Consider the following 18,226-nt stretch of genomic DNA (forward strand, 5'->3'; position numbering starts at 1 on the left):
AGGGCAGCGTACGGTGGGCATTAACTGGAAACCAGCGTCCCCTGGAAATAATCGCAAATAGAAGTGCTAACTCGTGCCAGCCCGCAGAACTGACTTTTCACATCTCTTTCTGAAAAGACAGGTGATAATTTGTGCTGCAGTCAGTGTGTTAGGCAAGTCAGATGAGAGCATCACATCAGTTCTCCTGGCCTGAGAAGCTGCGAACTAAAAACTGATCCAATATATGAAGACTGGATCTGGATTCAGTTGCAGCTCTGTACTTTCTCAGGGAGGGCTGTTTTGGGCTGAAAGCATACTTTTTAAGTCAGACAAGCATCTGAACATAAGCCTCCCACTTCTTTGTAACATCTGTGCCAGAAATAATATATTCTGCCCTGTTAAAAATCTTGCAAATTGGGAGTGAAAGTCCATGAAAGATTCGGAGAATTACAGCCCAGCCTTTCTTCACTTGTAAGGCAAGTTGGTCAGTATGCCACCACTATTCAGGCAATCTGTTTTGCCAGCAAACAAGAACATAAATATTAAGAAGTCATCTGATGGGGAGAAAAAAAAAAATTAGAAACAACTGAAATATCCTCATTTCATAGGATGTTGCCATATTGAAAGAGGCAGGCCTCCAAAGGGTGTTCAGGTTTATCCTCCCTGCTAAAGAAACTCATTAATGTAAAGATTTTTTCAAAAGAGCTAAAAAGTCTTTTTCAAAAGCATTCTGAACAGCAAGCACTGTGTCAACTTCCCTAGTTTTAGCCAACATTATTAGTTCCTGGAACTTGCAGTTAAAATTTTACAGACATATTCTTTAAAACTAAAAATTTCTAGTAGTTATTTATAATTCCCAGTGAGCACACTGATTATATTTTCCTTTTTTTTTTTTTTAAATTGATGGTCATGTGCAGTGTAAAACACAGATTTGGCAGTATGATGTTTGTTAAACCCACATCACATGTATAAAATTCCTGTGGTTTCATCTGATGGAGACAGTCTCTAACTGGTTGACAGAGCAGTGAGAGCACTCCGGTTAGTATTACAGATTTTTAGGAGTAGCACAAAAAGGCTTAGGTGTCTCTTAAGGAATTTTTGGTACACCAAAGGGAGTTGATGTTCTCAATCTACCCCTTGAAGAGCTCAGAAAAGTCGAGTGTACTGGTCTGGGCTCAGGAAGGCTGGACTCCGCTCCCAGCATCGTGGGCACTTTGCGGAGGATGCTTTCTCCTGCTTGCACCCTAAAAGCAGGGTAGTGATGCTGGTCTCCAAATGCTCTCCAGTGATAAAATGCCAGTTTTACCGAGTTAGTGACTAGTTCTCTGTAGGGTTACTGACTACCAGAGCTGCTGCTTCAGCTGCCAGTTGGCTCATCGCAGGCAGCCTGCCCTGCCCGATCCCGCACATCCAGCTCTATTCTGATCTGATTAAAGTGGCCTGTTTTCTTTCCAAATACAAAACTTCTGGATCTGTAGTTTCCATACAAGTAAAGCACCTTCTATGAAATGGGCTTCTATTTCTGGGATACAGGATCAGGCACTGTATTGCTAACGTAGTCTATATTGTTGTATTTAAACAAAACTAAAGTATTAACATCTAAAAATCGGCTGCTGCTCAGTACGTTTTACAATGTTTCTTAATATGCATTTCTTTATTGACAATAGGTCCTCATGCTATAAGCTGCTATGGTAGGTCTGGGCTTCAGACAAGAAGTTCAGATCCAGAATCTGCCATAACTTGGACTTCTCCATCCCCGTATGCAGGGGATGAAGGGAAATCCATTCTAAAAGCTTTGGTTCCTTGTTCTTCCAGAAACAGTAGCAAATTTGGTGGATGCTGAATTGCCAGTTCTGAGAAGTGCCCAGAACTATCTGTAGATTTATATTAAGTGCAAAATTTGTGCTTACATTTATACATATTTCTAAACCCCCTTTTTTGCCTTATTGAGAGTAGAATTTCAGGAAAGGCACTTCTGTGTTTGGGAGGGATGCTCTGCCATGGGAATTAAAAGCAAAGAGGTTACATGCGTTCCTTTTTCTTCCCATCAGTCTGTAGTATACTGCCATGGAGGGCGAATTGGGTTCTTTCAAGGCGATATTCGTCTCTTATCTGATGATATGAAAGCATTGCGTCCAACCATCTTCCCTGTCGTGCCGCGGCTGTTAAACAGAATGTATGATAAGGTGAGTTTAATTTTGCTCTTTTTGTAATAATGAAGTTTATGTCCCTTTAGTACATAAGTGAAAGAATTCCCTTAGTCATGGAGATTTCCTGAGCAGATTATACTCTTTCTGCCTTACTGCAAACACATTCTTACCCTGTGTAACTGATACAGCTGCTCCAGTCTGTATTACGTCTGTATTACGTTGATTTACACAGACTGCAGACATTAACATGAAATCCCTCTCTATTAGCTTCTGACCCTGTTCTCACTGAGGTTACTAGTGACGTTTCCAGAGATGAGGGATTTTTTCATCACAGAAACACCACTCAAACCTGGATGTACTAGGACTTTTTGTGCCCTTCAACCAGTTTTGGAATTTCAGCCTCTCTTTCTGGTGGCAATGACAGCTGAAAATCAGGAACTGCAAAAGGACTATGAGGATTTAGGCAGTGTAAATGTGAGGTTGGCTTTTGGATCTAGAAATCTTTAAAACTAAGAGATGGTCTTGAAAGGTATTTAAGACAGGCATGTCTGGTCATCATGTTAAATCTGTTTGACCAGCTGGGAATATTTATTCCTCAGAAGACTTATCCTCTAAAGAAGAGCTTAAGCACAAGCTACTGATTTAATTTTTCCCCAAGGTCAGGACTGTTGGATCAGGGGTTCTGGTGCCTCATTAGAGGGATGGGCACTGGGGGTTTCTTGTTTGTGGAGGTGTAGTTCATGCTGGTCTCTGATTAAGCTTAGGTAAACGCAGCCCCCACCACCGCATCAACCAGTGCTGATATTTGCTCTAGTATTCAAGTTGCTCATTCCTAGTTGCTCAGATTGCATGATTTCACTGAATCTTATCATGCAAGTCATACAGAAATAGCAGTCATGTAAATCTAGTCAAAGCCTGCACTGTCATCCTCTCTCTCTTTTCCCCAAAGGAACAGCACATACAATAGTGAATGGCGCTAAACAAAGCACTCCTTTTTTTTCCCCCACTAACAAAACCTTAGTGTAGTCTTATTTAACTGTACTGCTAATGTAACTATAGCCTACCTGGCACTGGCAGAACTGCATAGCTGTAATTGTAAGAATAGCTGTTGATGTTTTCTCTCTCTCGGGTGCCATGCTGCCTGCCACCCCGCACTCCCGCAGATCTTCAGCCAGGCAGATACATCCCTCAAGCGCTGGATTCTGGAATTTGCTGCAAAACGGAAAAAGGCTGAAGTTCGAAACGGGATCATTAGAAATGACAGTTTGTGGGATAAACTTTTCTTTAATAAAATACAGGTAAGCGATTCAAGAAAAACAGCATGCATAAGATGCCAAAATTTCTATTCTCTTAGGGACAGTTTTCCAGGGAGGAAGGGAGAAACACAAGGCAGACTAAGACGGCTTTTGCCACATCCCTCCTTCAGCAGCACTGAGAAATCACCTATTTGCGGAATAGTGCCTATTTTTTGCAGCTCTTGGATACAAGCTGTGCCCCTGCACAGCACCAAGGAGGGATGTGATGCAATGTGGAGGCACTTGCCCTCTGCCAGGTGAAGCTGCCCAGAAGCAGGATCGTAGTCTCCGATACCAGCACTGCTGTCACCTCCTTCATTATTTGGGTGCTCTGCCTTGCGGGGACTGGGCACCTGCCACGGGCTCTGCCCATGTCCCAAACCTACTCCTGTCCCCTCCCAGTGGGGGTGGAATTCAGGAAGGTGGTCATGAAAAGAAGACTAACTAACTGATCAAAGAGATGTTGCTCCAAAGTTTTCTGCAAATTCACTACAGGTATGATTGGATTTAGGGTCGAGTTTCAACTGGGCATATTCAAAACTGCTTTTTTCCCTAGGAAAATGAGAATAAGGGTGTAGAGAAAAATGCATGTGTAAACCATGGTTTAACAAGAGGGGAAAAAAATGAGAATGCCCTGCTGTGTGCCACACATCTCAGTAAAAAAAGATTAAATTGGCTTTAAACCATGTTTTTTGGGCTCTGTACTACTCCAGGAGGCTCTGATTACTTTATTTTTTTAATTGGATAACTTATCTGGAGACACGCCACTTTATTTTTAACTAAAGAAACTGACTGTACTTTTCGTCTGCGGATTAGTTGTCCTCAGTGTGCAAAGACAGCAGAGTTCACATGACGCTGACGGGAGCGCAGACATGAGGCAAGCCAGGCTGCATATTGATTCAGGATCTGGCGAGACTGGCAGACTCAATCAGGAGTTGTTTTCTTTTGTGTTGGGTTTTCTTTTTACTTTTAGAACAAGAAAAAGGAAATGAAGGGGGGGGAAAGAAGTAAAGCGTGACACAGGAATTGACGTAATACTCTCCAGAAATATTTGAAGGTCATCTGCCTTAAAAAAGGGACAGCATTATTTTGGATGGCTTGGGAGCCAATTCATTAAAATCGATGAGGTGCAAATAAGCAAAGAAAACTGGAGGGGGGAAGAGTCTGTTTTTTACCCAACAGTTCCCCAGAGCCAGATGTGCTTCCCACAGGCCAAGGCTGCCTCCCCGCAGCTCTGCAGCCTGCCCGGGCGCAGGCAGCCGCAGGAGTCGAGACTGAGCAGCTCATCCACCGAGAGATGTGGGACTCCTGCCCCTGTACCTCGAATGTTTTTTCCTTGGGGCACTATTTCTACCTGCGAGGGGGACAGTTATTGCTTTTAAGATTTAGCTGGCTTTTTATCCCTAAGGAAAGATTCAGAGCCAGTTCATGTTCCGTAGCATGGCTGCATCCATTCTAGACAGAGCATTTTGTGCAAGCTCTGGATAAGCAATACTCACGGACGCTGCTGGTTTTGCCGTCTGTAGTAATTTGTGACGCTTTTCTTTTGTTTTCTCCTGCTATCAAACAGGCAAGTCTCGGTGGATGCGTTCGCATGATAGTAACGGGTGCTGCCCCCGCGTCTCCGACTGTCCTGGGCTTCCTCCGGGCAGCCCTCGGATGTCAGGTGGGCTCACGCGGCTCTTCGCTTACTGTTAGCTAGGAAACACGCTGCATTTAAGAAAGGAGTTGGGTTAGGACCTCAGAACTGCATTTAGGATAGCTTCACCAGGATCAATCCAACAGCAGGTGCAGGGCTTGGGGCAGACCCAGCTCCATGCTGTCCCCGGAGCTCTGCGCCCGCAGCCGCGGGGCTGGAGTGGGAACGACTGGTGGTCCTGGGAAGGAAGCAGCAGGCAAGAGCTGTTTTCGCTGCGGGCAGCTGCCAAAAAAAGCATAGACTCATCCCACCCGCCTCTCAGCACTTAATGGAGTATGTGCAATTAAATGTGCTTGTGGACGTGCTAAGAACTTTGTTACACAAGGTTTATTCTATATATAAATGGAGAAAGATAATCTTGAGATGGCAATTTATCCCACTTAAGTCCTCCACTGCGTTACTTCTCTTTGACTAGGAAGTCCAGGGCAACTGAAAGGCCTCATTCAAGAACCTAAAATTAGGTGGGGAAAAAAATTAAAAGGTGTTTTTCAAAATGTCCCACAAAAATACCTTTTTTCCCCACTAATAAATTCCTCTCGGAGAGTAACATACTTCTTGACTCAAAAGCTAATTGCTGAACTTGTCGTCTTATTATTTTCAGCTCTACACTGCGATGGTAGTTCATAGTCATGTAAATGAAATTTTGTATACAGTGAAAGCCAGGGAAAGTGTCCCTGCATTAAATGTGCGCCTGCATGTTGCAGCTGGCAGGATTAGTTCACAGGGCTGTGCAACAGAAGGCAATTCTTAGATTTTTGTTCTGTGATAGTGAAATCATATATGGTCTTTTAAAGATACTTGTTTCTTTGTCAGGTTTACGAAGGTTATGGCCAAACAGAATGCACAGCTGGATGCACCTTTACAACTCCAGGTGACTGGACATCAGGTAATGATTTTCTTCCACCATTTCCAGAAAGAAGAAAAATGCACATTTCTTTTGAAAATTCTGGACTGTAACATCACAGGGTGTTTATGCAACATTCACCACCATGTGAATAATTTTCAGTGAATGTAATGTTCTTGAAAGTATTACTAGTCCAGAATAAATATACAGGGGTCAGGTGTTGGGCATGTTTGCCTGGGGAGATTTGGAATTGTCCCTTGAGCTGTTATTTGTGATACCCTCATCTCTGCACTCCAGGCGCTCTGAGTCCTCTTTAGAGCACTGGAGCTGAATTTAAGTGTTTGTTAGAATGAAATGCTGGAACAAAGAAAAGATTAACACGTTTATGTACTTAGTGAGCAAACTCAGGCTTCAAATACAGATCCACCACTACTCAATACTTTATATATTTCAGGCTTTCAAAACATTTGAATCTTGACAAAATCAGCTAAAAATTAGCACTAAGCAAGATTCAGCTAATACATACAAGTACTGCAGCTTAATTTCTTCTTAATATAAATAATCAGTATTTATAAAAATGTTTTGAAATGGGTATCATACTTGATGATATGATGAATACTTGTAGGAAACCTGGACATCAGATATTAATGGGTCTGGCCAGTTAAACATTTCCTTCTTTCCAACCCAGATTTTCTGTGGCTGGAGAAGAGCACATGCTTTCTTCTCCCAGCACAAGTGGCCATCTGTTTGGTTTTCGTCAAACCAAAACCAGTCCCTTGCAGGTACTGGTGTGTCCTGGGGCTCGCTGCCCACCAGCCCCCTGCCCGTGCCCTGGCCAGCACTGGGCAAAGAGCCGCTCACCCGCCAATGCCGCATCCTCATCCTCAGCGCGCTTCCAGCTGGCTCCTTTGCTAAATGAGACCTCAACCCACGAAGTGCTGTGACACAGAGCTGGGACTCCTCTCTTTCCAGTCCGTCTTTTCTAGTGGCTGTTTCTGGGGGAAATAGGACGGTTTTGCACACCGTAGTGCTCCAGCAGTGCTCCTCGGCTACAGCAGACGCTGTCCTCGCTTCACCTCTGGAGAAACTGTAGGGGTGGGGGGGAATGTGTTTGGTGTAATGTCCCTGCGATTGGCATTCTCCGGTGATTAAAACAATGGGGGTCCAGAGCTTTGTGTGCTTTTATAATTAGTTAAGCTTAAAAAAGGGTTTAGTCTCTTACAGGTAAGGGAGACCTGGTCTGTATATCGACATGTTTGAAAATAGGGTTTATATATATCCAAACAGGAGGTTTGGGTATGTAGTCTTGATAGTGCAAAACCTTAAATGAGGAAATTATTTCTGGACACAGACACAGCTCCTGCAAGAACATCCAGTGTATCTACTACTATGCAAGCAACTAACAATAAAATGCTAATTATCGTTTATAGGAGAGATGACAAGTGACTTGATAACTTTGATTTCCAGGTCATGTAGGAGCCCCTTTGCCCTGTAACTTAATCAGATTGAAGGATGTGGAAGAGCTGAATTATTTTGCTTCCAAAGGAGAAGGAGAGGTAGCAAATCACATTTTTATATCAAATTCTCACTAGTTAACACTGTATTAAGTAGTTATGTAGTTATAGAAGCATTTTACCGTTGTAAGGTGCATGGTTGCTGATGTGTTACACATTACAATCAGGAAAGGAAAACATCGATTCAGCAGTAGAGCAGCAAAGCATTAATTAAAGAGGGGCTGTGGCAGTACTTCCAGCTAATGCCATGCCTGATTACTTTAACAGCTAAGATGGAATTAATTAGTTCAGCTAAGAAGAGCTGAATTGCTGTGATTTCTACATTGCTGTTATTTCTATATTGCACATAAATTAAACTTACTGAAATAACTTTGTTTTTTTTAACTGCAAGCTGAATGCAAATCAACTTCAAGCAAATCAGTTTTGCAACCCCGACTTCATATTTCCATTGGTTTGAAACAAATCCATAGGTATTTTATAACACAATATATTTTAGTTTCATGGAGCACAGTCATTAAGTCAACCTTTAAAATATTTCAATTTTATGAATTATTATTCAGCTTGTTAGTATTTACAGCAGAATAATAAAATAATTTATCAGCAACTCTGACTGTTTTGCAGATATGTGTGAAAGGACCAAATGTGTTCAAAGGTTATCTGAAAGATGAAGAGAAGACAACTGAAGCGCTGGACCAGGAGGGCTGGCTTCACACCGGAGACATCGGGAAATGGTTACCTGTGCGTACTGATCAGATGCTTAGTTCTTATGTCATTGTATTATCCCATGTAAATTTTCAAGTACTGAACTTAAATTTCCAAGCAGATCTATCTTCATAAAGGATTAAGTTTATATTTTGCAGAATAAGCTTGATATGTCAGTGAAGCATTTTCTGGCAGTTTAAAGAGCTCTGTTAAAAGCAGACTGCTTACTGAGTCTCTGTGGTTAAATAACTTCTCTGAGAACTCTCATTTCTTTCTCCTAACAGAATGGGACTCTTAAAATTATTGATCGGAAAAAGCATATTTTTAAACTTGCTCAGGGAGAATACATTGCACCGGAGAAGATAGAGAATATCTATATACGCAGTGACCCTGTTGCCCAGATCTATGTCCATGGAGACAGCCTGCAGGTAAAAACTAAGTTTTCAGAAAATCTTACTTTGTTCTTTGTAAACTGAAGACAGAGAGCTGGGCATAAACGCACGGAAAGTGTGAGTGGATCACGGTATGTTTTTGCCCTGATGTCTCCCTCCTGTTCTGGAGCTGGCTGCTGGCCACGCAGGAGCTGACCTGCTGGTGGGACCCTAAGCAGCTTGGAGGATGCTGTGGCCAATGAATTGAAGCCTTTAAATTTGCATTTAATTTTTTTTAATTTAAATTTTTTTAAGCCTTTAAATTTGTTTCAGTGTCACCCTTCAGTGCTCTAAAGCTCTCTTTTGGCCTGTTGCCTGCTGTAAGCCAGACAAAAGCAGAGCCACTGCTGCTCCACGACTCCTGCCTACCCATTTTAACCAATCTTGTCCTGGTTATTCGCATATTTATACAAACATGGACAGCTTCTGAAACCATTGCGATTCATCCCTCTACGCTGATTGGCCACAAACATGAGGCTTCCTTTGGCATCGGAGTTTGCCTGAGACTCACAGGCCCATGAACTGCATCTGTATAAATGATATGGGCTATGTTCTGCTCTGGCTTATGCCTCTGAAAAAAGTAATTAATTTAATCAATGTCCAAGCAGAACACAAACCCAACTGAAGGTGTTAAAATTGCTGGCAAATGCAGGAACAGTCACAGAGAACCATTTTATCTGAGGAAAAGGAACAGACACCAAAATATACCTCACTATGACATGTTAGCAAATTATTGACATAATTAAACAAGAAGCCATAAACACGTAGCAAATCCAACCAGCTTGTATCTTCACTTCAGTGTAGGGCCTTGAATGTTGTTCAGCTTTTGCCTGCAACTCTCCTTGTCCTTCACCTACAGGCCTTTCTGGTAGGAATTGTGGTGCCCGATTCCGAAGTTATGCCAGGCTGGGCAAAGAAAAGAGGGTTTGATGGAACATACACAGAACTCTGTAAAAATAAGGTTTGTCTTCCTATCTCTCTGCGGTACAGACATTTTTTCATGGTAGCATAACCTAGTTAGAGTAGCTGTCTATCATTAATGATCTCAGTGACAAGAATTATTTCCTCACTGAAAATTAAGCAGGGTTGACCTGGATACAGTGATGTGTGCTGGCTGATGGTACAGACCTCTGCAAACGCCGGCACGGGGGGGACCAAGGGTCTGTCCTGCAGAGAACAGTGTGGCAGTAGGAGAGGTTGTGTTTGTTCAGATGTCTCGAATAAGGATCCCAGCCTTATTTACACACGCTCTCTAATACTGAGTAACTGAGTTGGATCACATCGATGAACACTGATGCCACTGAGTCATCCCACGGGTGTCTGTGGGAAATGATTCTGCATCTAAGTCTGGTAATTGGTTGAAGGATTGTAAATTCAAACACCTATGTCATATATGCTTGAAAATATAACCTGACTTTTCATACTGAGGAAACAGTTAACATCACCACACTTAAGTTTAATGTTTGTACATTTCTTTAATAGAATATTTGCTAATTATGTATTAACTGTCCATAAGGCACTTAAACTCTCCTCAGAAACATGTTTTCTTGATGAACAACACCATTCATTGCATGCAAGGTTGACTCTGGTATTTCATGAGGAATTTATGTGTTTTAACCCAGGAACTGCAGCAAGCGATAATGGAAGACATGGTACGGTTAGGTAAGGAGAGTGGACTTCATTCCTTTGAGCAGGTAAAATGAAACAATTAATACATTTTTCAGTGTGGTCAGACAGGCAATTTGTCCTTTTGTATTGTATGGGGATTTGTCAGCATTTGTTATGTTACTACATATGCTTCTTGCAGCGGCACACAATGTTTTCGGAAAGAGCTTTATTGCTGGCAAGTTGTACTTGTTCCTTTGAAAAACACATGCGCTGTGATTCTGCCTTCCACTCATGCTTGAAATTTGAATTAAATGTAGTGAAAGTTTTGGGTGCAGAGGTAAAAACCTAATCCAGGGACATGGATAATCTCCAGTCTGACAACCAGAGGTCAAGATAAGTATCTGTTGGACTCTGATGCTTCTGCCACTGAAAGCACTGTTAAGAAACTGGGTCACTAATTACCATTCTTCTAACTGACCTAGGAAATACTGCTGGTTTATTTATTTTCAGCCTGTGCACTAATTCTTTTCTGGTGCTTGTGTAAATATTTCTGCAACAGAGCTAAAAACACTTCAGAAGGAGAGATCTGAAATCAACCATGGATTAAACAGCATTAAAAACACAGTAAAAAAAAAAACCAAACCGCATTTTAAAATGTCAAATGCTTATTTCTGTTAAAATAACGAACATCTTAATCATTATATATAATTAGCAAGGGCCTTTTTGCTTTTGTTTAGACTGTTTCTGGGTGGTAATTCTAAGGAGTAATTCACCATATCTAAGTGCAGCAGAAGCACCATTAAACATAAACTTGTTATTCTTCATTTCTCAGTTACATATGCAAATGAAATGATAGTAAGAAGAAATGAATTTAAAAATGAAATTCAATATAAAGCACGGTTTGCAATGCACATAATTGTCTGTGGTAATAAGTCTGGTTTGCTCCTGCCATAGTCTTCACAGTATGAAATATCCTCAAGTAATCTATTCTACAAGCAGTTTGCAATTAATAAACTATAAAGCAGGGAGGAAAGCCTTGCCATCTTTCTTAAAAATTAAGAAAAAAATTTTCACATTTTAAAACTAAAGGGCTTCAAAATTCAATCTCTGTTGCAATATGTAATCTTAAAACCGAACTTTGAGCCAGATATTACGGCTAATGTTCTTGTGGGATAGGATCCCCTGTATACGGAAGAGCCACTCTTTATGGTCCCTGTCCTTGTCTGCAGTGCCAGAGGCCTGAGCTTGGACCTCTGGCTTGGAAATGACAACTCTGGCTTTTGTAACCAACAGCTTCCAGGGTGCAGGCTCTGAAAGTCAGTGCAGCAAATGGGGGAAGCGTTAATAGCACAAACACTGATCTTGTGAAGCATGTCACTGGGGGAGGAACTGCACCACAACGCTTGCAGGGGAAAAATGAATCACGTATCTAATGGGAATTTAAAAATGGATTCTCAGTCTATATTCCTGCAACTCCCAGTCTAACAAAACGCAAACCAGTCTGGTTTGGGGAATCACGAAAGCAGCAGATGGCTGGAGAATTTTGTCTTAAATCGGTGGACTATGACCAGTCACGCAGCAGTTTTCTGCTTTCTGCCACACCAGCATTCCCATAAATGCGCTGGAAGGAAAAGCTCGCTCCCATCTGCGCTGCCAGGCTCCCTGCTGTGCTCAGAGACACCGCCGCCAACAAGGGCAGCCTTGTACAATCCTGTTTGCCTAGGCTGAATGATTTTATATCATTTTAATTAGCTAGTAAAACACCATCAAGTCTTCCTTAAAGATGATAATCACGTATGCTCTTTGTGCCCGCAAAGCTTCATGATAATTTCGCAAGACTGAATTAGCACTGCTTACTTTCTTCTGCCGTCTGGTTAAGATGATGTTTCTTAGCCTGACTCCCTGCCCTCCCTCCCTTCCACTCTCGTCCACAGTCTTTCAACCGTGTGAAACTCCGCAGTTACAATATCACATATGGTGATACTGTCCCTTGCGCTCTGCCTCGCTGTGTTTTGGCCTTGGTTTCATACGGAAAAGAGGTTTATGTGCTCATTCTCTCGGAGAGCTCCCTTCTGCGCTGGCTGGCTGTCGGGTCAGCGCGGACACGGGAAAACAAGCAGGAGAGCAGGGAGGGGCGAGGGGTGGTGGAGGGATTTAGTGTCACCTTGGAAAAGTTGGGCAGGTGAGGGAAATCCTGGGGACCCGGCAGAAGGGTCCCCTGGGCTGCAGGCACAGCCAGAGGTAACCGCAGCAAGGCTGGCTTAAGAAGTTACACTTACTGAGTGTGATGCCTGTAATTTTTGCTATAAATATATCCCTTTTTTATTTTAGGTCAAAGCCATTTACATTCACTCTGATATGTTCTCAGTACAAAACGGTTTGTTGACACCAACATTAAAGGCTAAGAGACCAGAACTAAGAGATTACTTCAAAAAACAAATAGAAGAGCTATATTCAAGCATCTCCATCTGAAACCACGGGAAGAATGTTCTGAAAAATGGACTTCATAGCAATATTAGAGTAACACTCAAAAATACAGAGCCAGAATGACACAGCTGAAATGGATAAGCATCTGAATCTTGCATTTGAGCCTTTCATTGTTCTAGGATTTCATCACTAACCATAATTTTCCTTCTTTTTTCCATCAGGTCTGATACAATTCATTTTTTACTCTATGTACACACTAGGGTACTACTACGGATTATGCTAAATTGCCACAAAACTTACAGAAATTTCAATCTATGACCAAGTAAATTATGGAAACTTATTAATAACTACAAACATTTCTAATTAAAATAGGGAAAATTTCAGGTATGTCTGTTGATATTTGATTGTATATAACCTAATACATTAGAAACTGAAATTGTGGATAATTCAATAATGTGGTCTACCTCAAACAATCAGTGATTGATGGTGAAAGTCTATTTTCCCCGATCTGGAACTTCAAGCTGGATATTGGTTTATATATAAAAGTGATAGTTTTTATATTTTCCAGGACATAAATTACATTGATTTAATTTAATCATTAATGACCTAACAAACAACCAGAATAGAAACAGGAATGAATCTCCTGCTATTTGTACTTAATAGACCTATTATTATATTACATCTAAGGGATTAACATTTCCTTGAAATTACAAGAACAGGTTAGGAAGCGGTAGGATAGAATTTCCTCTATTTCCTTTTCATCTGAACTCAGTTTAGACATGGCATGCTGGTTTTACGTTAGGGCCTCCTTCAGCACAGTACACTCACGGACATCTGAACTGCTCAAACTGAGAAGGTTGCAAAAGCATCGCTGGCTCTGTGGTGGCTTTCTGTGGGAGTTCACGTTAACCCACATGCTCCCAGTCCCTAATTTATTACTTTACATGCTGCTAATACTGCGTAGTCCAGTTGGACTAACTCCCTTTCAGAAAACAGTGCTAAGGAAATGGAGCACAAGGTCTAAGCTGCGATTCTGAATGGGGCTTAGCAAAACAAATTGGTTTGGGAGAAAGGCCAGCCTGAGATGCAGCAGTGGAGGGCATCCTTCAGCTGGCTGTGGAAGAGATAGAAATACTGCTCCAAAAGGCCCACAGGGATGGGCGAAAGGCTGTGTTAGCCAGTGCTGTTGGAAGGTGTCATGGTACGGTAAAATATTGGACGTGGTTGCAGAAAGGCCTGCTAAGAAAACATTTCTACGTTCAGATGTCTGGAAGCCTCAGTTCCCACTGTCATCACTTCCAGTGGCCTCTCTGGAATGAACAGCAAGTTGTCTGGATGAAACCTTAGATTTCACGATCAGCTGCAGCCATTAGAAAGGGGATAAGTCCCATGTGGAACAGGAACAGACTCTAGAGCTCTCTCCTGATATAAAGCACGGTACAAAACAATAAGAAAACTGTAACGTCAAGTCACTTGAATATTTGGACTGTTGGTGGCTTCCTTCTGCTAAACAGGGTCCTAAATATATATGTGTATTTTAATAGCTGCTGTTTGTTGCACCTGTGCATACTAGCATGGAGCTGTGCCTGCTAGATCTTCTTTGCTAGGACAGTGAAAGCACACTTATTTTCTCTCTTAAACTGGAATCCACTGTAGACTTTTGAAGCTAAAAGTTTAAATTTTTAATCTAAATTATCTCTTATTTTCCCTCTGAAATTCTATTGCATGCTTCAAAATGAAATAAATTGAATTAATGAGTTAGTGTTACACGAAGACTGATTTATTGCAGTGATTTCAGAACAAAATGATACAAAGGAAACCGTATCAGCTAACATAATCACTCATATAAAGAACACGGTGATTTATCAAATGTGCAAGTATTTGTCTGAATCCCTTTTTGCGCCTGATTCCTCATTTGATTCCAGTGCAATGACTCATATCAGTCCAAAGCAAGTAAGAAATGCCGTTACTGTGATCTGATGGTGTTGTACATTCATTTTTCATCAATGTACACAGCAACAGTATCCCTGGGGAATTTGTGTCTGCCGCGTCTACAGAGGATAGGAATTACTGTATAAAATCTGGCTCTTTAGGTCAAGTCACAAAGGATTTTCATCTCTGCGGAGTCTAGTTCATCTCCTTTTTGTATCGGCCAAAACAGTCATTACATACGCATGCTTCAAAGCTATGAAGAATCAGTATGATTTCCTGTTTTAATGCGACATACTTTTAAAATAAAAAAAAATAACTAGTCATCTAAAGAAGAACAGAAAAGCTATTTTCCACTGACCTTTTTCTACCACATGAATTTAATTTACTTTTCTTCTAAGATGATTTCAGTTTACTAGACTTTTCTAGATAACTAAACTCTGACTTTATATAAGTATAGAAGATCCCAATATGAGTTTATTTATGGCTTAGATGGCTGGTATTTTTAAGTATATAGTGCTGAATAATGTATCAGTATTCTTCTTTCACTATTTGATGCAAAATGTCAGATGCACTAGAGCCAAAGATATGAATGCCAAACAAATAAGAAAAAACAGACTTGGCCACACGAGGATGATGCAAAATTTGGGAGGAATTGTGTTGTCACACCAAAAGCGTGACTACTTTCAGAACTTGTGAAAAGCTGTACAAATAAACTGAAAGCTCTCTTTAATACTTTTTTGCGTAATCAGATTTTCCTCTGCAGGTCACTCTCTCTCGCCACAATCGTAGCAATGTTGTAAGAGATTAAAACTTGAAAGGAACATGTGCGTAACGCGTGAGCTAGGCACAAACATGCTTCTCTTCAAATTCCAGGAACGTTTATTTTGGATTGAGCTTTCTTGAACTGAAATACTTCTTATGGCCACCAGGGGAAAATCCCCTGGGCTGTCCAATAACCTGTTTTGTTTTTTTTTCCTCAAGATAACTAATTACAAAATTAATTTCTAATATTCATCTTATTGAAAGAGTTGAGACTCAAGCACTGTTGCATAAATGGCAACACAAGTTACCCCTCTCTGTAAAGAGCCCTGTTCTTGATGGCTTCAGGATGACGGGTTTTAACTAATCGCTGTCATCTGGGGGTTCATTCCACAATCAGCTAATGAAAAAATACAGCAAGCCCACTGAAATGAGCACAGCTCCGGTCTGCCACTGCAGGTGGGATCAGTGCTGGTCGGAGTCAGGCGCCTGTGACGGGGCTGTTACTCGGTGTCGGTTGCCTTGAGCAGCCAAGTGAGAGGAAGGAGTTTTGCACCCTCTCCCCCGAAGGCTTACGCTGCAGTCGGTGTGCTGCGGGCTGAGGTACCGTATTCTCGGAGATTTTAAAAACAGGAGGTTCTTCCTGGGCCTGGTGCTATGCCTCTGAAATCACTGGAAGACTGCGTCCAGTGCTCATACAAGAAAACCAGAATAAAATAGATTTTTCCAGGGAGAGAATATTGCTTAGTTATACATTTTGTATGTTCTTTGCTCAATATGTTGCACAGTTCTGCCACAGAAATGGTCAAAGACACACGAACGTGTGAGCAGAAACCACACCAGACAGTCTTAACCCCATGTTGGCAAGAAATACACAGCATTATTCTGTCCTGAAAAGCATATTTGCAGGTTAAAATGGTTGATGCACATCAGGTGAGAGAGAGACGGTGAGTCGTTTATTGATAAAGTACTATTTTGCAATCCTGTCATCACTGTTAGTAAGTATATATCAGCATCAGTAAAGTCCAGCGTCATTTTTGCCATGAATATGAAATTCTTGCATATAACAGAAAATAATCTGACTTAATCTTCTGGAATGAAACAAAGTAACTTAGAGGGTTTTTTTGTTTGTTTGTTTGTTTTTATTTTCCATGTGTTAAAAGCACAAACTGGTGATCTATATGTAAATAAACTGCTACAAGATGAATGTAAACTGGGAAAGAATATACTATTTTTGCATGGTAACAGATTACTTAAAGACCTCTTGATGCCTTACAGAAAATTTGGAAAAGCATTTTATTTAGAGGCAATTCTATCTGCGTACTTTTTGTATCTTTAGCTCACTTTTTCCCACTTTGTCTGTGGGAAAAAAAAAAAGATATCGGAATTAGATCTTTGTTTCTTCTTGGAATTAACATTCTTCAGTACTTTGCACATTCAGTGGTTTCTATGCCACCTTTATTCCTGTTAAATGATGAAGCTGAGGCTATGCTTTTCAGAGGAGAAATCTGGATGCTTGTAGTCTGGGAGGGAAAAAGTTTTAGATCCCTGGAATTGTTCCAAAATAAAATGTTTTCTGAGGCATCTAGAGCCCCTTTAAGCCCTTCACTTCATTTCAGCTTTTTGTTATGTATTTTAGCAAAGTACAAGCAGCGAACAAATGAGGCATTTTCGTAGGTGTTGCCTATTCTATTTTCAACTGAAGGTGAAGGGGTTAAAATATAACATACATTGGTGTAAAAAAAAATCTTAACTGTAATTAAAGATTTTTCAGTTTTGGTATATTAGCATGTATATCAAAAAGTCATCTATGGAAACTTTTGTAAAGAATTAAATTATCACATTTCTCAAAACTGCTCATAAGATTTTCTCGTGGACTGATATACAATAAAAGCTCTTTTATAAAATCTGTTGTTACTCCAGCACTCTGTCCTCACAATCGGTATGAAGTCGTTCAGAATGCGTGCCTATACAAAATGTGTTGTAAAAAAAAAAAAAATATATATACATAAGATAACATAACGACCAAAGGAATATTGGAACCTGAGATTGGTTTTAGCAATCTTCTATGAAAAAATTGTTGCAAAGTTCTCTGAAGATGCAGCAGTCTTTCTGTAATGGTTTCATTTTTTTTTTTATTTTAAATCAATAATAATATAACCAAGTGTTTATGCTTGTTTAATATGAATTGACAATTGGGAATGCATAGTATTTTTTCAGACTATGTGTCTAAACCAATAAAGTTGAAAAGCGTTCAGTCTCTATTCCAGTTTTTGCGTGCACTTGCATCTCTCCCTTCACTTGGAAATCCAGCAATGCCAGAGAATTCTTTCAAATTTTTCATGTTAACGAAGCAATGAGATTCCTCTGCTCTATAAACTTAAGCTGAGACACAGGGTCTGATCAGTAAAAGGAATGTAACACACACAGTTTCAATTTCAAGATGTAGCACTAGAAAACCGAATCTGTCGGCACATTTATTAGCCAAAACCAGTGCAAGGGAGCAGCAGCACCCAGTACACCCACCCCCCGCAAAGGCCAGCGGCAGGGGAGCAGGACCAGGCAGGATTACTGACGGACAACGATGCACTTTTAATTTTGCCCCAAAAACCGGGGGGGGGCCCCCGCTTCCCGGGAAAGGGCCCCCCCCCCCCCCACCCCGCCCGCCATCATCTTCCAGCCTCCTCGGGCCCGGTGGCAGTCTGGGCCCAAGGAAAATCAACTCTCCCCCTTCCCCTCCGTCCCTACAGCCGCTCTGCCTCCCCCCAGGGAGCCATCCGTCGGCGGGCAGCCCCCACAGCGCGGCGAGAGCCCGACACCTTCCCAGCGCTGCGGCTGAGGCGGGAGGGGGAGCGGAGAGCCTTCCCCTCACGGCGGGCGGCGGGA

At 41.4% G+C, this 18,226-nt stretch overlaps 1 protein-coding gene across 2 annotated transcripts in view; it reads left to right on the top strand.

Moving 5' to 3' along the window:
- Positions 1 to 12,694, top strand: part of ACSL6 (acyl-CoA synthetase long-chain family member 6) — a 44,073-nt gene extending 31,379 nt beyond the window's left edge. For both annotated transcript variants that reach the window (XM_010578825.1, XM_010578827.1), the window contains 10 exons: positions 2,031 to 2,165; positions 3,293 to 3,427; positions 4,995 to 5,090; positions 5,937 to 6,009; positions 7,435 to 7,523; positions 8,103 to 8,219; positions 8,468 to 8,611; positions 9,474 to 9,575; positions 10,237 to 10,308; positions 12,554 to 12,694. In XM_010578825.1, coding sequence (XP_010577127.1) covers positions 2,031 to 2,165; positions 3,293 to 3,427; positions 4,995 to 5,090; positions 5,937 to 6,009; positions 7,435 to 7,523; positions 8,103 to 8,219; positions 8,468 to 8,611; positions 9,474 to 9,575; positions 10,237 to 10,308; positions 12,554 to 12,694 — 1,104 coding nt within the window. The remainder of the gene's footprint in view (positions 1 to 2,030; positions 2,166 to 3,292; positions 3,428 to 4,994; positions 5,091 to 5,936; positions 6,010 to 7,434; positions 7,524 to 8,102; positions 8,220 to 8,467; positions 8,612 to 9,473; positions 9,576 to 10,236; positions 10,309 to 12,553) is intronic.
- The last annotated feature ends 5,532 nt before the right edge of the window (positions 12,695 to 18,226 follow it).

Source organism: Haliaeetus leucocephalus, unplaced genomic scaffold, assembly GCF_000737465.1.
Source record: "Haliaeetus leucocephalus isolate CR32 unplaced genomic scaffold, Haliaeetus_leucocephalus-4.0 Scaffold656, whole genome shotgun sequence".
Lineage (NCBI taxonomy): Eukaryota > Metazoa > Chordata > Aves > Accipitriformes > Accipitridae > Haliaeetus > Haliaeetus leucocephalus.